The sequence below is a fragment of the Rhinolophus sinicus genome, linkage group LG10, assembly GCF_036562045.2.
Source record: "Rhinolophus sinicus isolate RSC01 linkage group LG10, ASM3656204v1, whole genome shotgun sequence".
NCBI classification, from domain to species: Eukaryota; Metazoa; Chordata; class Mammalia; order Chiroptera; family Rhinolophidae; genus Rhinolophus; species Rhinolophus sinicus.
Window position 1 is genome coordinate 29,937,751 of NC_133759.1, and position 21,989 is coordinate 29,959,739.

General features: G+C 44.8%; 1 protein-coding gene across 2 annotated transcripts in view; it reads right to left on the bottom strand.

Annotated features, from left to right (window-relative positions):
- Window positions 1-318: 318 nt before the first annotated feature.
- GALNT15 (polypeptide N-acetylgalactosaminyltransferase 15) overlaps window positions 319-21,989 on the bottom strand; it is a 40,770-nt gene continuing 19,099 nt past the window's right edge. The window contains exons 3-10 of one of the 2 annotated variants that reach the window (XM_019725995.2): window positions 19,882-20,086; window positions 14,205-14,372; window positions 11,889-12,006; window positions 9,691-9,885; window positions 7,133-7,264; window positions 6,656-6,760; window positions 3,549-3,692; window positions 319-1,004 (exon numbers count right to left, since the gene is read on the bottom strand). In XM_019725995.2, the coding sequence (XP_019581554.2) occupies window positions 861-1,004; window positions 3,549-3,692; window positions 6,656-6,760; window positions 7,133-7,264; window positions 9,691-9,885; window positions 11,889-12,006; window positions 14,205-14,372; window positions 19,882-20,086 (1,211 nt within the window). In that variant the 3' untranslated portion in view covers window positions 319-860. The remainder of the gene's footprint in view (window positions 1,005-3,548; window positions 3,693-6,655; window positions 6,761-7,132; window positions 7,265-9,690; window positions 9,886-11,888; window positions 12,007-14,204; window positions 14,373-19,881; window positions 20,087-21,989) is intronic. The other variant, XM_074312811.1, reaches the window with a different exon arrangement.

The following is a 21,989-nucleotide window of genomic DNA, read 5'->3' on the forward strand; positions in this document are numbered from 1 at the left end:
TTAATGGGAATGCTCAGTCTGAGCTGACCCTTCCCAACACCAATGACTAAAGATAAATATATTGCATGAGAATCTGGTTGTGGTTAACCAAGTTAGAGAAGGGCAGGGCGAATGGAGGTAGAAAGTTCTGAGGAAATTCTCATTAACATGAAAACATCCTATCCCAGGATTACTGACTCTGTTCAGCTGCTAGGCTGACCTGGAGAGTTGGTCCAAAGCTCTCTTCCATCTTCTCACCAACACTATTCTTCTCTCAATAGAAAAGATTCCCTTCTGGGTTTTTTTTTGTTTTGTTTTTTTTTGGGGGGGGGTGTTTGCTTTGTTTTGTTTTGGGTTTTTTTTGGACCTATGGCTCAACCAATGAACAAGCTAACCCAAATAAGCTAATCCAAAGTTTTGGCCATTATGCCCTCTTCACACTTGAATTTTTATGGTTGGCTATGCAGACAATCCAAAGTAAGGCTATTTGAACTACATTGATCAATTGGATGTATGTATCCTAAAGGTGCTGCTGGAGAATGCCCAGGCCTCTATCCTTGGTCAGAAATAAAAGCAATTATTACATGATCAATGGAAAAAAAACGAAGTCTTCTGTACTATGTGATGATTGTCTACCAGTGATGAAGACGATGAGGCAATGAATCCATTTTTTTTTTCTTTTGCTAAAACAGCCAGTAGTCAATCAAATAGGTGTGAGAAGGAAGGACTTTTCTATATTCATTCATGGAGCTTTCTCTCTACTGTCACCAGGAACAAAAATATAACAGGGCCTGCTTTATAAAATATACATACTCTTTTAGTGCCCTTGGGCCCGAACTGTGATGGCCAAACTTCTCCTTTCCTTCTTACACTGGCGTTCATCATTCATCCACAGTGTCGACATTGTCAAATCGCCAGAGCTGGCTGGCTTTTCCATCACACTGGCGCAAGTACAAATCTTTATTGTTTTCTTGCACCACAGCTTCCATGCATTTCCCAGAAAGAATGTGAACAATCATTCCATTCTGAAAAGCGAGAAGAAAAGGAAAAAAATATACAACCAGTCAGTCCCCCACAGTTAGTCAACAAAGAAGAAAATTTCTAAGATTTGTGCTAATCATTAAGAAAGAATGGAGGTGATGTGAACTGTCCTGGTAAGGAACTGCAGTAATTTGATTAATATATAATATAATGTGGTAGCTCTAAAATTTAGATACTGTTCAGAGCCTCAGGGTCATGAGTTCAGTGATCTTTATTGTTGTTGGATAAGTATGCCTTTTCTCAGAGAGTTCTGGTTAGTAGAATGCCAGTGTAAAAATCATGTTCAGTTTTTATACTGTATTGATGACATTCGCTGTTATCATTGACTTGTAAATTTCTGCTTTCAGAGGGATTAATTGAATTTCTGCCCTCTGTTAATCCTGCAATTTAGTACTGCTGCCATGAGGTGGCAGTACAAACAAAGTAGGACTTTAAGGAAACACTAAAGGCCTAAGTCAGCCATGTTTAAAGATTATACAAAATCTACCAGATTTAATATTGAAACTAGCCATGCTCTTTTCAGGAAAGATCAATGTCTTCATGAGAAGTTAAACACCCTTAACCAGTAATGCTAATAATGTCAATTTATCCAGTTATTTGCTCATTATTTATTTATTTTTGACAGCTAATTCACACCCCATAACATTCACTCTTTTAAATAAAGTACACAACTTGGTAGTTTTTAGTATATTCACAGAGTATATGCAACCATCACCACTATCTAATTCTAGAACATCTTTATCACTGTAAAAAGAAACCCACTATTCACCAAGCAGTCACTTTCAATTCCTCCCTCCTTCCAGCCACAGGAAATTCTGTACTTGTAGATTTGTCTATTCTGGACATTTCATATAAATGGAATCATAAATTATTTGACCCTCTCTGATTGGCTTTTTTCATTTTGCATCATATTTTCAAGTTTCATCCATGTTATAGAATAAAACAATACCTAATTACTTTTTTTTCTTTCTCTTTTTTATTGTGGTAAAATATACAATATAAAACTTACTATATTAACCATTTTTAAGTATAAAGTTTAGTAGTGTTAAGTATATTCACACTGCTGTGAAACAGATCTTCATAACTTTTTCATCTTTCAAAACCGAAATTCTATACCCATTAAACAAATCTCTCCTCTGCCAAGCGCCTGGTAACTATACCATACTACTTTCTGTTTCTATGAATTTGACCATTCCAGCTACCTCATATAAGTAGAATCATACAGTATATGTCTTTTTGTGACTGGCTTATGTCACTTGGTATACTGTCCTCCAGTTCATGCACATTGCAGCATGGGGCAAGATAGCCTTCCTTTTTAAGGCTGAATAATATTCCATTGTATGCATATACCACATTTTGCTTATCCATTCATCCATCATTGCACACTTGGGTTGCTTCCACCTGTCAGCTATTGTGAATAGTGCATCTGTGAACAGTATGTCACTTCTTTTTATGGCTGAATGATACTTTTTCAACGTTTTGTTTTTTAATGCCTGAAAGATGCTGAGTGTATTTTACTCACTAATATTTTACTTACTATTTTCAAATTATGTTTCTAAAATGTATCTTATCCTCAGGACGTGCTTAGGAGAACACTTTATGATCATTCATAGAAAAAACGTAACTTGGTTTCTAATACTCCTTTAAGTACATGTGGGCCCCCTAAGTCCTGGTTCACTTGTCACCAAAGCCCCACGAGCTTTGTTTTCAACTGCTTATTGCGCAGTCAGCCTAAGTTCTCCATGAGTGATTTTCTTCTTTCACAGCCTGCTCTAAGTACAAATGAACAGTTCTGTTTATTTTATCCTCTTTATTCCCACACAGAAGTTGAAGAAAAGAAATTAGAAAGATGTGTGTACTTATTTGTTTGTTTTATATTTACACCCTAACTCGTCTCAGAGACGTTTTGAGGTGGAAAAAAAAAACTGCATATGGACACATTATTGATACTGTCACCTTCCTCTCCCAATGCTGTGTGGGGGACCCACTCACTCTCCCTAAGTACTTACATTCCATTCTACCGATATATAACCTCTGGAAAGGATCTAGAGCTTCTCTTTCCTGCGGGAATAGGAATCAAAGTCTTACTAAAATGATGAAATGTCCACAGTGGAATTTACAAAGGAAGAAATTGATACCTATATCTATATCTATGTGGGTGGGAGATGGGGGAGCCTTGCTATTGCTCCTAAAACCACACCACTGAGGTGGTTGACTATTTCTGTAACATGCTCCATGGCCCTACTTCTGACCTGAACTAATAAACTTCAAAAAGGGGCGACCTCCACTCTCCACCATGACCAAGCTCAGAGCTCTACAGAAACATGACCATTTAGTGCATTTCAAGATGCTGGTGGCCCAACATTGCTGCAAAGTTGGCTTTACCGACCCCTGAGGCCTTTGTGCCAAGCCGCTAAGGTAAACAACAGAGACACAGATCTGAACAGTCATACTTGACCTCTTGGAAGAGATTGGGACACCGCACCGACTCCTGGCACGACTGAGCCCTTTCTGAATGGACTCCTTACCTCCTGGAAGTCCCAGTGCTGCTCGTGGATGGCAGGACCTTCCTCGGTGCAGTTCTGAAGAATCACCTGCTCGCGCCTGACGTCAAAGCACAGGTGCCGTGGGCTGCCAAAGTGGATGTCCTTCCTGCCGGTGTGCTCCAGGTGCTGGGAGAGAGGGAACGGTTGTTAGCACAGCTAGAAGGAGATAGTCTCCAAAGCTGGAGATGAGAGTAGCAGAGCTCACAACAGAGCTGAAGTCTAAGGGCCAAGTTTTAGATTTTTTTTTTGGGTGGGGGGGTCAGCAAGACTGTATCTCATAGTCAGTTCCCAACATGCTGCTCGACTAGCCCTGGCCTCTGACATCTCCACATTCTAGCTGCTCGCACATTCCTGTTTATACATTCTGGTGTGTTCCTCCATCGTTCCATTTACTGCACCATTGGTAAGGCCATAAAGAATGTGGTGAGCTTTGTGTACTGTTGGAAGGGCAGATGAGGACCTCCTCTGAAGCCCCAGTTGATGGCTTTCTGGAGAGATCTGACCTGGCCCTGCAACTAATTTTCCTGCTGTTTGTTGTATCTGCTTGACTCTGGCTCATGGTTAGTATTTCCTTCAGTGTCTTGGTGTGTGGGGTTGTGCTTACCTTTGCAGATGGACCTGAACAGTGGGAAGCCTGTGTGGCCAGGTGGGAGGGCATGTCCTGACAAAACCATTTTCCATTTGTTCCTGCCAAGTACAGCCTGAACTAATTTTTATGTTAATTTTGTGGCTTGGAGACAGGGTCAGCTGCATGGGCATGTGACCTGTGCCATCACAGGGGGCCTCATGCTTAGAATGGTTTAATGTTCTTGGCTTAACATACTTGATTTAATGCTCTACTGTCTTGAAATTCTTAATAAATGCTGAATTAGAGGCCTCACATTTTCACTGTGCACTGAGCCCCACAAATGAGATAGCTGGTCCTGCTTGTGGATTCCCAGACCACACTGTTGGTATAAATTTGAATCCTAAATCCACATTAGATGCAAACTTGTGGTTAAAAATTGGGGGAGTTGGGGGGAGAGTTAATTGTCTCCTACTCAAAGACTCTGTAGAGACAAACTTCCTTGCCACTTCCTGTGGCAGTGGGTGGATTTTTCTGGTTAAACTTTTCACAGTTTCTCTTTGAAGGTCAACACTGGCTGACAGATGATCGCCCATGGACTGAAGGCTCTTGTCTCTTACTCTGCATTGAACCCACAGCTCTGGATTCCTGAGGTCCACAGTATCTGCCCCCTGAACCTAGACAGGGCAGCTTGGTTCACGCCCAATGGCTCTATTTTCAATTGCCTCTTGATTTTTGGCCCCTGGAAATTTCTCTTTGTTATCAACTCAGTTACTTATGCATGGAAGAGGGTGTTTCTTATTTTTTTAACCTAACTTATCCAGATCTTTTTAGAAGGGCTTTCAGCACATGTAGTTCATAATTTTGCTGGATCCAGAAGTCCATGGTAATCTCCTCCTCCTCACCCAAAATCAAAAAACCCAAATAGCTAACCTTCTATCTGCATGGGGCAGGCTTCATTATCCCCAGTTGCAAAGGAGGAAATCCAGGGTCAGAGACGTCAAGAAGCCTGCTTCGTATCAACAGCTAGGAAGTGCTGAGCTGTTTCTGCCACATGCACAGATTCCTCACTTTACCTCCAAGTCCTCCTCCCCTGTGCCAGGTGTGAATGCCTATCCCTGTGTTCTGGAAGATTGGTGAAGGGCAAAGCTGAAGAGGCCAAATGGATCCTGAGCATCACCTTCCCCCAGACCCCCGGGGCCTGCATGGCCGACTCCAGCCTCAGCTGGTCCTCCCTGCAGGGCTGGGCTCCAGACCTTCCAGGAGATGTTCTTGTTTGTGCCCCCAGGCTTTTAGGGCTTCACCTGACACTTTTCATCATTATCTCCAGGAACATGTCCCTTGTTCTTTGTTTTTAATAGAGGCTTTTGGAATATGATCGCTTAACTCAAAGGCCCCTGTCGTATGCTGAAAGGAGAGAGATTGGGGGACAGGCTAGACTTTCCAGGTTATCAACCAAGTTGCGAAAAGAACTGAATCTACCAACCCTTAGCCAGCATCGTGGCAGCTGCCCGCCACCTTGGGCAGTTACTCCATGATGCAAATTTTGAAAAGAAGAAAAAAGTTCCTTAAGATGTAAGCTCTTCCTGATGTCCAAGGGGCCCACAGGGATGCTGGAATAACCCTGCTGCCTCTGACCCTTCTCCTGACCCAGTTACTTTCTTCTCTCCTCAGATACTTGAGATAAAGTCTACCAATGGCTGAAGGGCTGCAGGAAGAGACATAATTCTACCTTTGACTCTTTCCTTTAGTTTTTGGGAATCATAAGCCAGCAATTCTAGAGCCCTATGGACCCTAGGGGGCTTCAAGGATTCCCTGAACCCGCAGTGATTCTGAGTCTACGGCCCCTAATCGGGTGACCTACTCACTTCCCCATCTCAGGTTCTAGGTGACGAATGACCTCGGGCTGATCCTGATATTTCATAAATGGTGCCCTGGTGGGAATTTGCCTGCATGTAAGTTTTCTTTGATCTCTAATTATAGTTTTTAATTTTAATAGGGAGATTTTCATATACTCTGGCTTTCTAGTGTCTTTTTGAATGTTGGATGATCTCGTAATACTAGGCCCACTTTCCTATAAAACAAAATTCATTTATTGAGGCCGGGGTGGATGCCGCTGTCCTTTCAGATGGGCATGTGCTCCTCAGTCACAACAGCCTCCACTCAGCTCACGGTGCTCATTCCCTTTATGTGCCTGAACGCTGGAGACATCTGAGTTTGCTGCCCCTGGGTTGGCCACTCTCTAGCCTCTGTTTCCTCATCTGTCAGATAAAAGCATTGGCTAAACAGCTTCTCCAGTTCCCTCAAGCTCAGATGCTGATATTGTCTGACAATGGTCCATGTCTGTGCTTGCAGTTGGGTCAGGGTGGGCAGGGGTGTGATGGGTCATCACAATGGGACTGTGGTCCATCAAGGGATGTGGACCCACTAAAAGTAGATGTCCCAAAGGGAAGTGAGGAGCATCCCAGGAAAGACCACTTCCAGGTTTTCCCTGGCCAGTACCCTGAGAACTCTGACCACCCACCTGTTGTTGCCGGCTGTCATTGCAAGGAGCCAGCATCATGGCACAGCCCAAGATGTCCCCTTCTGCCGGGCAGTCTGCACAGAAGCCAAGTCCAGTGTTGTGGAGCTGAAAGTAGACACCCATACAGAAGTGAACCCCGCCCTCCACATACAGACACCCTCCGTCAGGCACCATTCTTCTCCTTCACTCTCTGGAGTGTAGCTCAAGGTACCATGTTCAGGCCATGAAAATGAGTGAGATCAAAATGAAGCCACTGATCCTAAGGGACAGGCCCCCCCAAAGGAGGCCAGCAGCTCCTGTCCTGGTGAGAGCAACCCAGTCACCTCCTTCAGGGCAGGCATGAAAGCCTCTGAGGCCCCGCTGAGCTTGGGACTGGTTGGCCAAGGTCACTGAAGAGCATCAGATCATCCAGTTCCTGTCTTGGGAAACTGCCCACCCTCCCCTCTTCTTCCTCATCTTCCCTGGGTCATGCCTTGCCTTTCCAGAGAACCTGGGTCTGCGCTCAGATGGGTACAACTCAGGGTAGATGTTGGCCAGAAACCAGTGGAACATCCGACAACCCAGTCTCCTCTGCAGCTGCAGGCGTTCTGTGCAGTCCAGCTTCTCCACCTGGGGACGGAGAAAGACACAGGCCATGAGACGGAAAAAGCTTATTGTACATCAGAATCCATGTGGTGGGGAAGAGTAGAAATGGCTGAAGCTGAAGGATTGGGACAGAATGAGGACACCGAGACTAGTTTCCCAGGGCTGCAGAGAGAGGAAAGGGTCAGGGGGAAGAGGGTTTGGAAGGGACAGGACAGGATGGGTCTTCCCTAGAGAGAGCTGTGGAACCAGCAAAGTGGTAGATGATGTCACTCCCTTCCCACAAGCCCTCGTATCTTCAGTCTACAAAGACCATGATAGCTATGCTTTGATGACTCTGTGTGGAAGCTGGAAAAAATGATGGGCCTTTGCACCTGGGTTGTATAGTGTAGAACCATGACAGGCCTCGTGGAGGCAAGAACTGGCCCAAAAGCAACTGAGGTGAAGTAAGCAGGAAAATCATGGGGTAGGGGTGGGGACAAGGCAAGCTTTCCTTTCTTCCCCTCTAGGAGTCCAGTTTCCTCCAGGAACGAGTCATTCCTTAGGGCTACAGTATCCCCTTTCCTAAAGAGTCTCCTTTATAATACAATTGTCCTGGGATAGATATCAAGGTAAGTCCTTACCACTTTCGTATAAATTAATATTTTTGGCTGTATTGATAAGATACAAAGAACCCTATCCAATTTAGTACTAAATCCTGGATATAGTTAGGGAAGAGAGGGGTGCTAAGGAGGGTTTGGAAGGATCAAAAACAAAAATAAAAACAAAACAAAAGAGAGATGATTATTTCTTGGGGTAGAGAGAAGAAATAAGAGAGAGCTGGAACAGGAGGTCCATGTCTGAGTTCTAATTTGATGGCCTCTAGCCTAGCAATGAGACACTGGTCTAGCTGGCTATGCAAAACCTGATTGTGCTTTTTCCCTCTCTTTGTCTTCAGATAGAAATATTGGGAAGAGTAAGACCTGGTCTACCATACTGAAATGTTTTCTACATGCTACTCGAAGTGTGATCCCCTGAGTACCTATCTCAGAAATGCCCAAGGAACTTAAGGAAAATGTGGATTCCTGGGCCCTTCCCCAGAGCCTGTGATTCAGAAGGTTGGGGCGAGCCCCCTGAAATCTGAATGTAACCATTTCTCCTGAAGAGTCTTATCCACAGAAAGTTTGAGAACAACTGCTCTAAGTCAGGAATGTCTTGGTAGTTTCATGACACTCTCAAGTGTTCACTTGAGTCCTCTCCAGCTCTTCTCCAGGGCTGGATTTTGCTACTAATGCAAAAACATTCCTTCATGCAAGTTCTTTCACCTTCACCTTTCTTGGTGATGAGACAAACTGGCAAATCTACCTAGCCCTTGTTTGATCTCAAATGAAGGGGCGTGCTGAAAAGCAACTTTCCTTCTGTACAACTGTGCCTGAGACAGGACCAAACAAGAGAATGTCAACTCCTCCAGCACTGAAACCCTGGCCTTGTCATTGGGTGCTTAGGATTTCTGTATCTTAAAATCCATGTGAGGATTTTGGGGTGGGGTAGGAAGAGGGGTGAAAGGATAAAAATCGTTAAAGCAAAATTAATATTTAGTTATTTAAATTTATAGTCAATGCGTGCTGTCAAACACCTTCAGGGAGGCAGTGATGTTATTGAAATCTTGATGTCGATATAAGCAATAGAACATTTCCAAAAAATGAATTAATAGAATGTTCAAAACAAACAAAATGTCTTCTCACTTACCAGTAGGAGGTGTCATTCTCCTTGTGAAAGTCATCAAATGAACAGATGGGGACATTTGTAGATCAGCAATGTGGACCTACCCAGCAATGTGGGCTGGTAAGAAGCTTGTGGGAGCTTTTCCAGGACATTTGTAGGTCCTGGAAATCTTACCTTTGGAGCCGCCACTCCCAGCACAGCAAACAATAATGTGAACCCATGTCGCATATAAAACAACATTTATGTGTCACTCTGTAAAAACTGAACTGAGTAACAGCTGACGAGCTGAAAATGCAGTGGATTTTTAATTACATGTTTAAAATTTTTCTGTGGCGTGTTTTGGGTCCTTTATGTTTATTATTACATTTATATTTTTTTCATGTCTTAGATAATTTCACAGCCTTGGGCACTTTGCCCAGGATGAAAAGGGCCTCTGAGACCTGTTTCATCACTTACTCCCTGCCCACTCTCTCCTCTGGCCCCACAATGAAGGATTGCACCCCACAGATGTCATCCTACAGACATGAAGGGGTTCCAGGCCGAGACCAGCTCTGCTACACCATGGAAATGCTGGGAGACACAGAAGACACCTCCACCAGGTAGAGGAGCCGCTTGAGGGAGCAACTTGAGGGAAGCATAAGCCAGTAGCTTCTATTTTCTCCTCCAGGCAGGATGAACTCACTCCCTGGCCCAGCTTCCAGCTGGTGGCCCTGTCATGAGCACAGAAGCCCCTGCTGGGCTCTCCTTACCTTGCTTAAGGAGAAGGCTTCTGGGCTGTGCTTGTAGAAGGTTTCTTTGAATGAGCCCAGCCAGATCTCGGCAATGCGAACCTTGTTCTGCAGGGTTGCCTCCTGGTCAAGGGGGGAGTGTGCATCCTGATTTTGGTAGATGTGCCCCACCCGAGAGCAGGGAAGGATTTCAACGGAGCCACCACAGAGCCAAGCCTGCCACAAAAGGAGAAAATACACAACTCAGTACTCCCATCCAAAAATGTGGGAAGGGGAAGTAAGGGACTTGTGAGGGGCTGGCAAAATGCACAGGAAATCGTGAGCACACAATGATATATATATGAGGACTGACATTAAGTTCGTGAACTTGTTACAACGATGTTGCTAACCTTTTTTTGATATCAGAGGGATTATTCACCATGAATTTGTACCAACTAGATAAACAGTTAACCAAGTTTACTATTTAGAAGTACTGAAAAGGCTGCGTGAAAAAGTTAGACGGCCTGAACTTTTCGCCAATAATTCATGGCTCTTGCATCATGACAATACACCAGCTCACACGGCACTGTCTGTGAGAGAGTTTTTAGCCAGTGAACAAATAACTGCATTGGAACACCCTCCCTATTCACCTGATCTGGCCCCCAATGACTTCTTTCTTTACCCAAAGATAAAGGAAATATTGAAAGGAAGATATTTTGATGACATTCAGGATATCAAGGGCAATACAACAGCTCTGATGGCCATTCCAGAAAAAGAGTTCCAAAATTGCTTTGAAGAGTGGACTAGGCACTGGCATCGGTGCATAGCTTCCCAGGGGGAGTACTTCAAAGGTGACCGTAGTGATATTCAGAAATGAGGTATGTAGCACTTTTTCTAGTATAAGTTTGTGAACGTAATTGTCCGACCTTGTATCATACACATATGGTATATATACAAAATGGCATACATATATATATGCATATATATATAAAGTATAGATCTCAGGGTACAGCAGAGTTTCTACATCTGGGAGTTCTGGGTGGGGGAGTGATAAGTTGAGAAGAATGGTGGCATTTGTCCTGGGATGGACTGGTGTGGTGAGGGGGCCACACCCATGCAACTACCTGACCTTGAAACACTTGCACAGATTTAGCACTTAGGGAGATGTGGCCATGTAAATTAGAACCACTATTCTCCAAAGGCTGCTGCCTCAGGAAAAAAGGTATCCCTAGTGGTCAGTCATTTCTAAAAGCTTGTGAAGTTTCCTGATGCAAAGGCACCAGAAACTATTTAGGTGACGATTGAAGCAAGCTTTTCTGAAACATAGTCTTTCCTACTTCAGGAGGGTTCTCCCTGCTCTCCACTAACTCTTCTGCCTACTTCCAAATACCTAAAATTCATTTGACAGAGAGCCTTACATTACACACTTGAGGATAAAGCTGAACATGAAAATATTCCAAGCAGCGTAAGCATATAAACTGAAGCACACCAAGGCTGGGGTTCCCACACTGTGTGCAAGGTGCCCTGAGGTATACCAGCAAACTCAAAGGGCCATGGGGGACATTTTAAGTGTTTGAGAAAAACATAGTGACATCTGTTAGATGTTCTGCAAACTTCGAGCTCGAAGTAATTCATGGCTTCCGCATTAGATGGCTGTACTTTTGATGGTGGTTTATCTTGACTGGGTTGGATTTTTAAAGTTGTGATAAAAAGCAAGTAGTATGCTGACATTGACGTTGAACAGGAAATGAGGGTGGCGGTGTCCAGTCTGATTCCAAGGTGGGAGAAGTTGTGCAGTGCCCAGCAGGTACTAAGTTGTTAGAACAAATATCTGTTCAGTTGTTTGGATCAAACCATATATAGTTTAACATATAGAACTACTTGGGATTTGTTTTGGCCTGTGTGTGCTGTGAAAAATTACTGAGATGCTACGGGTGCTATGAATGGAGAATGTAGGGGAATGTCTGCACTAAGGTGTGGATGACCGATAATATGCCTTTTCTTGTGGGCAGGTTTGATAGTCAACTTTATGAGGAGGCTGGAGGTAAAATCAAGGTAGGGTACGAAAGAGATGGGAAGGGGGATGAAATGGGAGGTTTGACACACCACATTTAATGACTGTATAATTTTCCCCCAGCCTTATCCCTGACCAGTGGTATTTCTCATGGCTGCTTCCAAACTGTGACCACACACACTCCTAAAGAGAGCCCACCTGGGTCCTCCCATGGCCCAGGACATACCTTAAGAGACAGTTCAAGGTTTTCGCCACCCCGCAGTGACATGAGAGGATCATAAGCTCCAGTGTTTTGGAAGTAATGTCTGTCCATAGCCACAACCCCGCCAGGTACCACAGGGCTCCTAGAGAGAGAAGACAGGGACAGAATGCAGTTCAGAACCCGGAGCACATCAGGGAGGCTTAGTTGGGGGGAAGGGGAGCCTCCAGTGGCTAAGAGAGTGGACTCTGGGCTCAGATAGACCTCAATGTTTTTAATGGCAAGACTGGAACAAAACAACCACATTGGAAATCCCAGTATTTTGTAAAAAGAAAGCTATGGTTGCCTGGGCCTTTTATACCCTATCCTCGGGTACTGCTCCTATAGGGCGGGCCATGGGCCTGTACCTGAGGCTCCCCTACCCTCTGGCTGAGTCCCTCTGGAGAGACCTTTGGGGAGAAGGGCGGGGTTAAAATAAGACACCCTAAAGCACGTAGCACCAGGCCTGTACAAAGGGCAATGGTCGGCTCTGTACTCTTTCTTCCCTCATCCCTCACCTCACCCTCTTCTGTTTGCTAGAGATGAAATGATATCCCGTAGAAGGTTTTAAACCAGAAAAGATGTAGCCACAAGGCTTTTGAACACGTATAGACTCAGGAACATTTTTTTTTTAATGGAGCAAATATTAATGCAGCTAAACTCTGGGTATGTCTCAAGATATAAATGAATCAGAGTTCAGATTTTTTTAATTACCAAGAAAATAGTATTACATTAACAAAACTACTGACCTTTGGGTTATTAAAAATACGAAGTTATGCCAGAATACTTAAAACCAGTATTGTATAGTATTACTTAATACAATTTCCAGTTTTGTCACTTACTATTTGTAAGCTCAGGGTTCATTCCTAGAGGACCCAGTGTTTGTTGTTTGGGTATCTGAGAGAAGAGGGCACTTTGCCTGGCTCCCATATGGCTGGCCTGGAGCCCAGGAGCCCCTCACCACCGTCTGCCCCAGGAGACAGGGTCCAGGCAGCACTGTGGGGCACCAGGCAGAAAGTGGAGTGCAGCTCCATAGAGAACCCAGGACTGTCAGCAGAGCATCATGGGCTGTGACATGGGGGCCAGGAGAGGATGTGGGATTTTGGCAGATAGCGCATGGAGGGCGCAGGCTGCTGGGGGCCAGGTGTACCAAACCCCCGCCAGAGGCCATGACCAGTAAAGGTGCATCGTGGTGAACATCATTGCAGGACAGCTTGAGCCCCAGGTGGGGCCCTCCCTTCTTATCAGCGCAACCCCACAGAAGCCCGGACCTCACCGTCAACTCCAGGGAGACAAGGGGTGTGGTGGTTATACAATATTGTGATTATAGAAGTGTCATTGAATTGTTCACTTTTAAGTGATTCATTTTATGCTATGTGAATTTCACCTCAGTAAATTATTTTTTTTAAAGGGTGATACGGCTTGCTTTATTTACCTAGATCTCTTAGGATACTTGCTTTAGGAACCCAGTGTCATGGTGTAACAAGCTTCAACTAGCCCAGAGGCAGTAACCTCTTCAAGAGAGAACGGATGAAGAACTTCCTGCTCACGGCCAGTCTCAACCTTCAGACGTGTGAACAGCCTGCAAGGGATCCTAGCCCCCAGCTAGTGTGTGAATTCCAGCCAGTCGAGTCTAGTAAATACAGTCCTGCAGAGGCACCGGACACCATGGATCAGAGACAACCAACCCTGGTGCTTCTTCCCAGAATTCATGACTGACAGAATCCAGGAGCTTCATAAAATGGCTGTTGTTTTACAGCACTAAGTTTGGGTGGTTTGTTCATGCAGCAGAAGATATCTACAGTGTTAACTTTAGTGGTTCAAAACCCAAAAACATGAGAAGCATCTCATAAAATTGGATATATTTTGAGACTTACGGTGTCTTAGCGTTCACCTGGCTCTGAATCCTGCGTTTTTACAGAAAAGGAACCTGCGGCCTGGTGTGGTAGAGTAGTATCAAGGTCCCAGCTCAGGTTCTGTCACTGTTCCACACTGGGGGGTGTCCACTGCAGGTATCTGGAAGCGCTTCACTAGACTCCATTAGTATAACAAATGACAATAATAACACATAGCGGTGTGGCTGGCACTCTTTAGATGTTTTTCATGTATTGACTCAGTCAATCTTTACAATAACCCTCTAAGCTAAGTACTATTATTATCCCCAATTTACTAATGAGGAAACTGAGGCACGAATTAAGTAACGTGCTAGGAAACTAGTGGAGCCAGGATTAGCTCTCAGGCAGTCTGGCTGCCAAGTTCATCCGAGGAAGTGAAGGAAAAGCAGGTTCCGGGATGGGGCCTCACCTGATGGGACTGACGGGGGACAGCAGAGTTTTTCTTTCACTCTCTGGCAAAGGCTCCCAGTGGAAATCCAGCTTCCAGTCCAGCACCCCGCGCTGCATGTCCTTGGAGGGGTAATACTGGAAAGTCTTCCAGTCAATCACATCTATGACTGGAGACAACACCCGGCTCCTGGAAAGAATTGTAGAATCAAATCAGGGATGCAAACCACCCACTTGCTGGGGACAGAAACATAATTTATGCATCTACTGCCCTATATGGCAGCCTCTAGCCACATGTGGCTACTTATTGCGCACCTAAAATAAGGTCTGTTTGAATTTCAGAGGTAGTATCAGTGTAAAATACACACACTAAATTTAGAAAATTGAATATGAAAAACATAAAAGTCTCACTAATTTGTATGTGGGTCATATGTTGAAATGATAATATTTTGGATATGTTGGGTTTAGTAAAATATATTTAAATTAATTTCATTTCTTTTTATTTTATAATGTGACTACTAGACATGCTTAAATTACATGTGGCTCATGTTATATTTCTGTTGGTCAGCACTATTCTAAAAAATATGATTTTCCCGTAAGAAATCAGGGGCCCATTTCATTAAAGAGCATGTCTGCCCCTTTCTTTCTTTAAAAACTCTGTTGACAGCACTGAGAAACAGGAGAGTGGGGTCCTCAGCTCAGCTCTACCACTGATGAATGGGATGATCTTGAGATAGCTGTTGGACCTCTCTGGGCCTCGGTTTCCTCATTTGTAAAACAGGAGATTGAACTATTTACCTATTTATTATTTCTTGACTTCCTTTGTGTCTTTGAAAAATACTCATATGCACATATACACAATATTGCACATAGTTTCTGAGGGCCCATGACTCCTGCTCTATTGGTTCTTGTTCCTCCCTGCATCACAAAACTTGATTGGCTTGAGGGATCAGGATTGCCGAGCTCCGGAAGGGTCCCTGGTGTTAGTGTATCTGTATATGAGCACGTGATGTCTCCAGCAAACCCAAGTCCTGAATTTAGGTTTATTTATTCATTTCCTGGTGCTGATGCTGTTGGCGATTGCATTCTCTCTCTCCATGTCTCTGGCTCTCTTTCACAGCCTGAGCTATGACCTCAGAGACGGTGATGTGGGGAATTGGTACAGGTCAGAAACTTCACCTTTTAAATAAACAGGTAATCACCCCGGGGTAGCAGGAGCTTCTCTCCACCTAGCCAATATCTCAAACACATTTTTTTTCCTTGCCTCTCATGACTTCTAAAATCTTCTAAAATCTGTGCCATGGAATAAGTCAAGCCTGAACTCAGGGGTGGCTGGAAAGTACCACTCTAAAGAAAGTGAGGTTCCTAGAAATAGAAACGCCAGCCACACTGTTTACACTTCCATTGATTTCCATCTCTGTTCCTTCTATCTCGAAAACAGCAGAACTGGCATAAGCCCAGGCCTTACAGAGAGGGCCAGGGTGGTCCTGGGATTCAAGTATCTGCTGTAATCTGTGGCCTTACGTGACTGACTTTGGCATAAGTAGTCGTCGTGGGGTTTATATTTAGAGCAAGGATCTTGATATGCTTTTCTTGCCCTTTTCGCATTGTTCCTTCTGGAAGGTAAGGGGAACTTAATCCCTCTGGTCTCTACTATTTTGGGGCACCCTGCATTGACCTAAGAAAACTGAGAGGCAAGATCAAGGATGAAAGGAGGGCACCCAGCCCCCCTCCCCATTCTCCACTTACTGGGGAATGAACTGAGCAGATGGGATAGATTTGCTATTGGCAAAGCATTTTGTGGAATTTCAGAATCAAGAGCCAGGGAGCTGTGTGGCTGAACTCTGAAGAATCCCATCAAATCTGTGCCATCGTACTAATCATAATAGGACAAGAAAGGAAATTGAATTTCGAGGAGCCACACAATCAATTCATCCTAGACCTCTGAGCTGTGCCCTTTTGACAAAGTGTACATTACTCTTCAACAGAAAATGGGAACTCTAAAATTCATCAAATTTCTGTTTTCGCTCTGTTTTGCTAGAAGCTCAGAGTGATATGTGAAGCTCACTTCTACTAACTGCATTACCCCTGATTTTCAATACCATCTTTTCCTTTGTGAAATCTCCTTTTCCTCCTATTTTAACCAGACACGTAAGTGATTAGGCAGACTCTGTGAGTTCATTTTGGAAACTGATAAAGAATAAAATGTCAATGAAGGAAGTGAAAGATGTTTTCTGTTTTGGTTTTTATTCCCATGCACCATAGAGACTGCTTAACCAGGGCTGGATTGGGGAGTAACTGCAGTCTAGTGACACAAAAACAGTGATTTTAAAAAAAACCCAAACGTTCTTATATTTAGCTTTGGGTTTCTTACTTACAGATGTGTCTGGTGTTCTTGGAATTTACTTAAAGCAAAATAGCAACGCTGCCCTGTTTGACTTGGAAGGAGCTAGGAGTGTCTGCTTACTCCATGATTCTTGTTTGCAAATTGAGTTTTAACTCTCAGGTAGACACAAGATGGATCCCCTCTTAAGTTATTTTAAGCTCCAAGAGGTCAGGCATTTGGATTTCCAAAGACAAACAGAGGCAGCTGAGCTGTCAACAAAGACAGTGGCTGGGCTTCCTCTTGATGTCCCTCTCTTCCGTGATTTAACCATCTTTTGGTCATCCCACACCTCATTCACAGCTTCCTGGGCTCTCTGTTTTCTCTGGGCCCCAGCATTTGGGTTAGGTTTTCAACATCTGAATTCGGGGACGACACAAACATTCAGTCTGTATCAGGTCAAATAATAAACTACCATCCAGATAGTCAAAAGCTCAGTGCTGTTTCAGCCTTACCAGCTAACCCTTTTCCCACAAGAAAGAATAAGCCCGAGTTTATTTCATCCCTCTTTATTTTTCCTGGGCTCGGACATTCTTCCAGGCCTGAAATATGGAAAGTCATTTTGGAAGTTCACTCAAACCCTTGGTGTTTGTAAAAAGTTTCTTATACTGAGAAGCAGAAGTCTCTGAATTCTCTCTTCCCAGAGCTCTCGCTGCTCAGGTATGACCCCAAGACTGGTGCCAGCCCTTCCAGGACTCTGTCCTGCTGAGGGGGTGTGGAGTAGGATGGGGCGAGAGAGTTTTCTTGGGACACCAGACCCAAAGCAGGCTGCTCCCTCTGCCGGGCTGGGAGACATCTTGTGGCCCCTGCGGCTGCTCAACACACACACTCACACATACACGCATTCACACACACTCACATGGGATTGCTCAGGCTGCTCTCTATCACTTAACCCCTTCCAGGGCAGAGAGATAGGAGGTGTGCTGCTCCCTGCCCCACCTTGCTTCTTCCCATTGAGCAGGCTCAGCCCTTCAGAACTAGGTGTCTCTACGATAGAGGACCAGACCAGTCTTCAAGGGGAAAACAGCTTGGACAACCCGTTGAGCCATCATCACCCCTAAAGTGAGGCTGCCTTTCAGCCCTTCACCAAGGAATTCATCCCTTTCCTTTAGAAATCTCCATTTTTCTCGAGCCATGACTCTTATTCCTTGGCTTGGGTACTAGACTTGGCAGTGAGCACAGGGCAATTGGCAGCTGTCATGACAGCTACGCTTGACTTTCATCTTTGTTACTTTATGTAGAAGCCAGTCATCCATCACTACCGCCTAAGACTGTCCTAACAACAACCGCTCTGAAAGCAACTCTGTCTGGAGCTGCTAGGTACCGTGATGTGGGCTGTCCACTGCCCAGGCTTAAAGAATGCCTCAAATTATCATCGACACTTTAAATCTGTATATTTATTTCTAAATTAGCTGGCAGTTATCATTAAAGGTCTCGTTCTAACAAAATGAATATATTACGACACATTTTCTCAGGAATGGGAGTAAAGGGTCATGAGGCAGGGATTCCTTTTACCAATTCATATCAAGTTGTTCTATGGCTCTCAGTAGACCTGTTCTGTGGGCAGAGGCAGGGAACCAGGGCTACTAACCAGGTCCTGAATTCTCTGATAAGGGTGTTGAGAACGTTATGATTCTTTAAAATAGTTTATTTATGGCGTGTTACACTGTTTACTCACCATTCCCACTCCACCTTTTGAATGAAAACTCTTAAGAACCTTTCTCTGATTTGGGGGGCAATTGGGTCCTCACCCAGTGACAGAACGCCTCTTGTTATGAGCCTTAGGGGAAGCTAGGGCCTTTCTTCTCTCTATTAGAAGCTGTGTCCACAGGCCTGGGAGTTCTGAAACCAGAACAGTCTAGGTTCAGATTTCACCTCTCCTGTGTAAAATGGGCCTAGCCATTAGTTCCTTGCAAGGTTGTTTTAATGGTGAGAAATGGTATATATAAAGCACCTGGCTCATGGACATTCAATAAAGGGTAGATGTGATTAATAACATCTACATTTTATCCAGGTTAAAAAAAAAAAATAGAAGAAGAAGCTGTGTCCAATGGCCTCTATGGCTTTGCTTTACATGAGGTGAGGAAATAGCTGAGCAAGGTCACTGGAGAAGTAAAGCAAACCTTGAAAGAGGATGCTCTCCCAGGCCACAGGTCACAGAGCGTGCTGTGTGTAGTGAAAAGAGGTGAGAACTTAGACCTGGGCAAGGTAGCTTCTCTTTCAGACCCTTATCTGCGAGGCCATGCAAGCCAAGCCCTGGGGCCCAGAGAACACAGAGGACACAGGAAGCTGTGAATGAGGTGTGGGAGGACATTATGACAGGGCAATTCTGTTTCTGGGTATTTATCCAAAGAAATCCAAAACACTAATTCGAAAAGATACATGCACCCCTATGTTCATTGCAGCATTATTTACAATAACCAAGATATGGAAGCAACCTAAGTGTCCATCAGTAGATGACTAGATAAAGAAAGGGTGGTACCCATATACAATGGAATATTACTCAGCCATGAAAGGAATGAAATCTTGCCATTTGTGACAACATAGATGGACCTAGAGGGCATTATGCTAAGTGAAATAAGTCAGACAGAGAAAGAAAAATACCATATGATTTCACTTATATGTGGACTATAAAGAACAAAATAAATGAACAAACAAAAACAGAAACAGACTCATAGATACGGAGGACAAACTGATAATTGTCAGATGGGATGAGGGTCAAGGGGCTGAGTGAAAAAGGTGAAGGGATTAAGAAGTACAGTTGCAAAATAGTCACAGGGATATAAAGTACAGCATAGGGAATATAGAGAACAATATTGTAATAACTATGTACGATGTCAGGTGGGTACTAGGCTTATTGTGGCAATCCTTCTGTAAGTTAGTCATATATGTCTAACCACTATGCTGTATACCTGAAACTAGTATAATATTGAATGTTACCTGTAATTGAAAATTTTAAAAATAAAGTAAAATGTCTGACTTTTCACCAAAGGTAGTGATAACCGTGGTAAGGGGTTTCCCTTCCCAGGAGTATTTACAACCTAATAGAAGCTGTTCTCCAGGCCTTAGCTTCTGTATCTATAAAACAAGGTAAATAGACTAGAGGACTCTAACTTCCCTTCCAACTCTACCTCCCTCTGCTTCCTAAAAGTCTCAAACATCTGAAAAACCCTAAGACTATGTCGCTCTCTAATGGTGGAGACTCAGGCACTGTTTTAATTGGGGGGGGGGGGGGATGTTCTACAAGTGGCTGAAGCTGTAGCCTATTTCTCCCACTCCCACCTCTGGCTCCCCAGTCCCCAAGGGGATGAATTACCTGTCACCAGCTATTCTGCTGAGGAGGGGTTCCAGCCAGCCTGGGTGGCACTCGCAGTGAGAGTCCATGAAGACCAGCACATCCCCAGTGGCCCTGGTGGCCCCCAGCATCCGGGCCCTGATGGCCCCCAGCCTCTTGTTGCTCCTGAGCAATTTCACCCCCTCCAGCCTGGCCACGTATTCGCTGAGAGCAGACTTGAGCTGTCCTGGAATCGACAGGGTTGTGGTCAGTGGGGTCACAGATGCCACGCCAGTGAGAGTGCAATGCCCATCACTAGCATCGGCGTCAGTGGTTCTCTCCTGGGAGCCGTGGTGAGCACAACGGCCGAGAATGAGATACATCATGACAGTGCGGTTGTTGTTTCATTAGTTTGGGGTGGGTCAGGATCCTCTCCAGTAACAATCAGGAGGCAGGGAGCCATCAAACCAGGAGAGGAGAGAATTTGCTAACCTTCTCTAAACATAGCAGTGAGGCTGTTGGTGCCCATCTCAGATGCCCTGGGACGCCTTTACTGCTTTGGTTTGGTTTGCATGTCCCCACGCTGCTGTGGTTTCGCTGCTAACCGCGATTGCATCCTTCCCTGAACATTGGGTATTAGAACTGCCTCTCCAGAATGTGCCCAGTCAGACCAACCGGGGCAGGGGCACAAAATCCCACTCCCTTGCCTCAAGGCAGGACAGAGCCTAAAGTAAAGTTTACACTACAGAGCTTCCATGGGATCAGACTGTGGACTTGATCTGAAAGCATACATTTTTGTTCTGCTCCTTCGTCTGCATCTCCTGTTTCCCCCATTCCCATACAAAGTTCCCCGGAGAGTACATCCCCCCAAATCACACGCCCCATCTCAGACTCTGCTTCTAGGGAACCCGACCTAAGACAGTGATCAAGGAAGTCAAAGAAAGAAGGGCCCATGAAACGTGGCGGCTGGTTCCCTAGGGAGGATTTTTTGCAGGGGAACTGTCCTGAGCAGTGGACATAAGGATTCCCAGTCACTTGGCTGTTGCACTTCTCAGTGGTAAAAGATTGTACTGATAGATTGCTTGGTAATTGTTTTTCTGGAAGCTTGTTAGCTCCAAGTCCATTCCCTAGAGAAGGACGTCTGTTCGTGAAGCTCTTAAAATTTCTGAACTTGGTCTCCAAGAGCCAGCCCCTCGGTGACTCCACTGTATTGAGCGTTGTTAGTTGTTTTATTCTCCCCTTCCACCTCACTAACAGAAACCTGATTTTTACAGGGCACTCATCTACCACAACTCCCTAGCTGCTAGTAATAGCGTTTTGATCCAACTCTGATAGAAATGCACTGAGTGAGAGGATTCTGGAAAACTACGGTTTCACTGATTTTTTTCTAAAAGGATAAACTTGTCTGGTTTCTGCCTCTCTGTTTCTTACCCTTTTCCTGCCTGGATAATGGATGTGATGCTCAGAGGCATAGCAGCCTCCTTGTGATTATGAGGCCAACAGCCACACTCCAAGTATGAGTCAGTGGAAAGCAAAAGAAGCTGAGGACATTGCAGGTAGCCCACATCCGCAGGGCCCAGCGCCTTTGCCTCTCTACATGAAAAGAGAAGGGAAGTCTCCCAAGGGATACTGACATAACACAGATCATCAGCTGATGGAGGAGGCAACACAGGTGTGCCATTGGGAGGACACTGCCCCAGCTGAGGGTTGGAGAGTCTCTGGGCATTTTCGCCAGCCAACTCAGCACAGCCCAGGACCTGCTTATTTGCCTAACATACATTCAAATGCATCTCAGCAAACCCATGCACTCCTGAGGCCTCTAGCTAATCTGACTCACACTATGGCCAGGCTGGGCAAATTCTCAACTTTGGGAAAAACCAACAAAAGCACCTGGCAACTCTATCCCATCCTCTGTTATTCCCCTTAGGACAGTACTTGGCAGACCTCACAATGCTCAGCTTCCCTTGCAGCGGTCTGTCTCCCCACAAGGCCAGGAAGGGCTTCTGTAGGCCATTCAGCTGAGCCAGAAATAGAGTCATCAGGCCCCAGCCAAAGATGAGAGCAGTGGTTCTCAAAGTGTGGTCCATGGGCCAGCAGCATCAGCGTCACCTGGGAGCTTGTTAGAAGTGTACATTCCTGAGCCCAAAGCC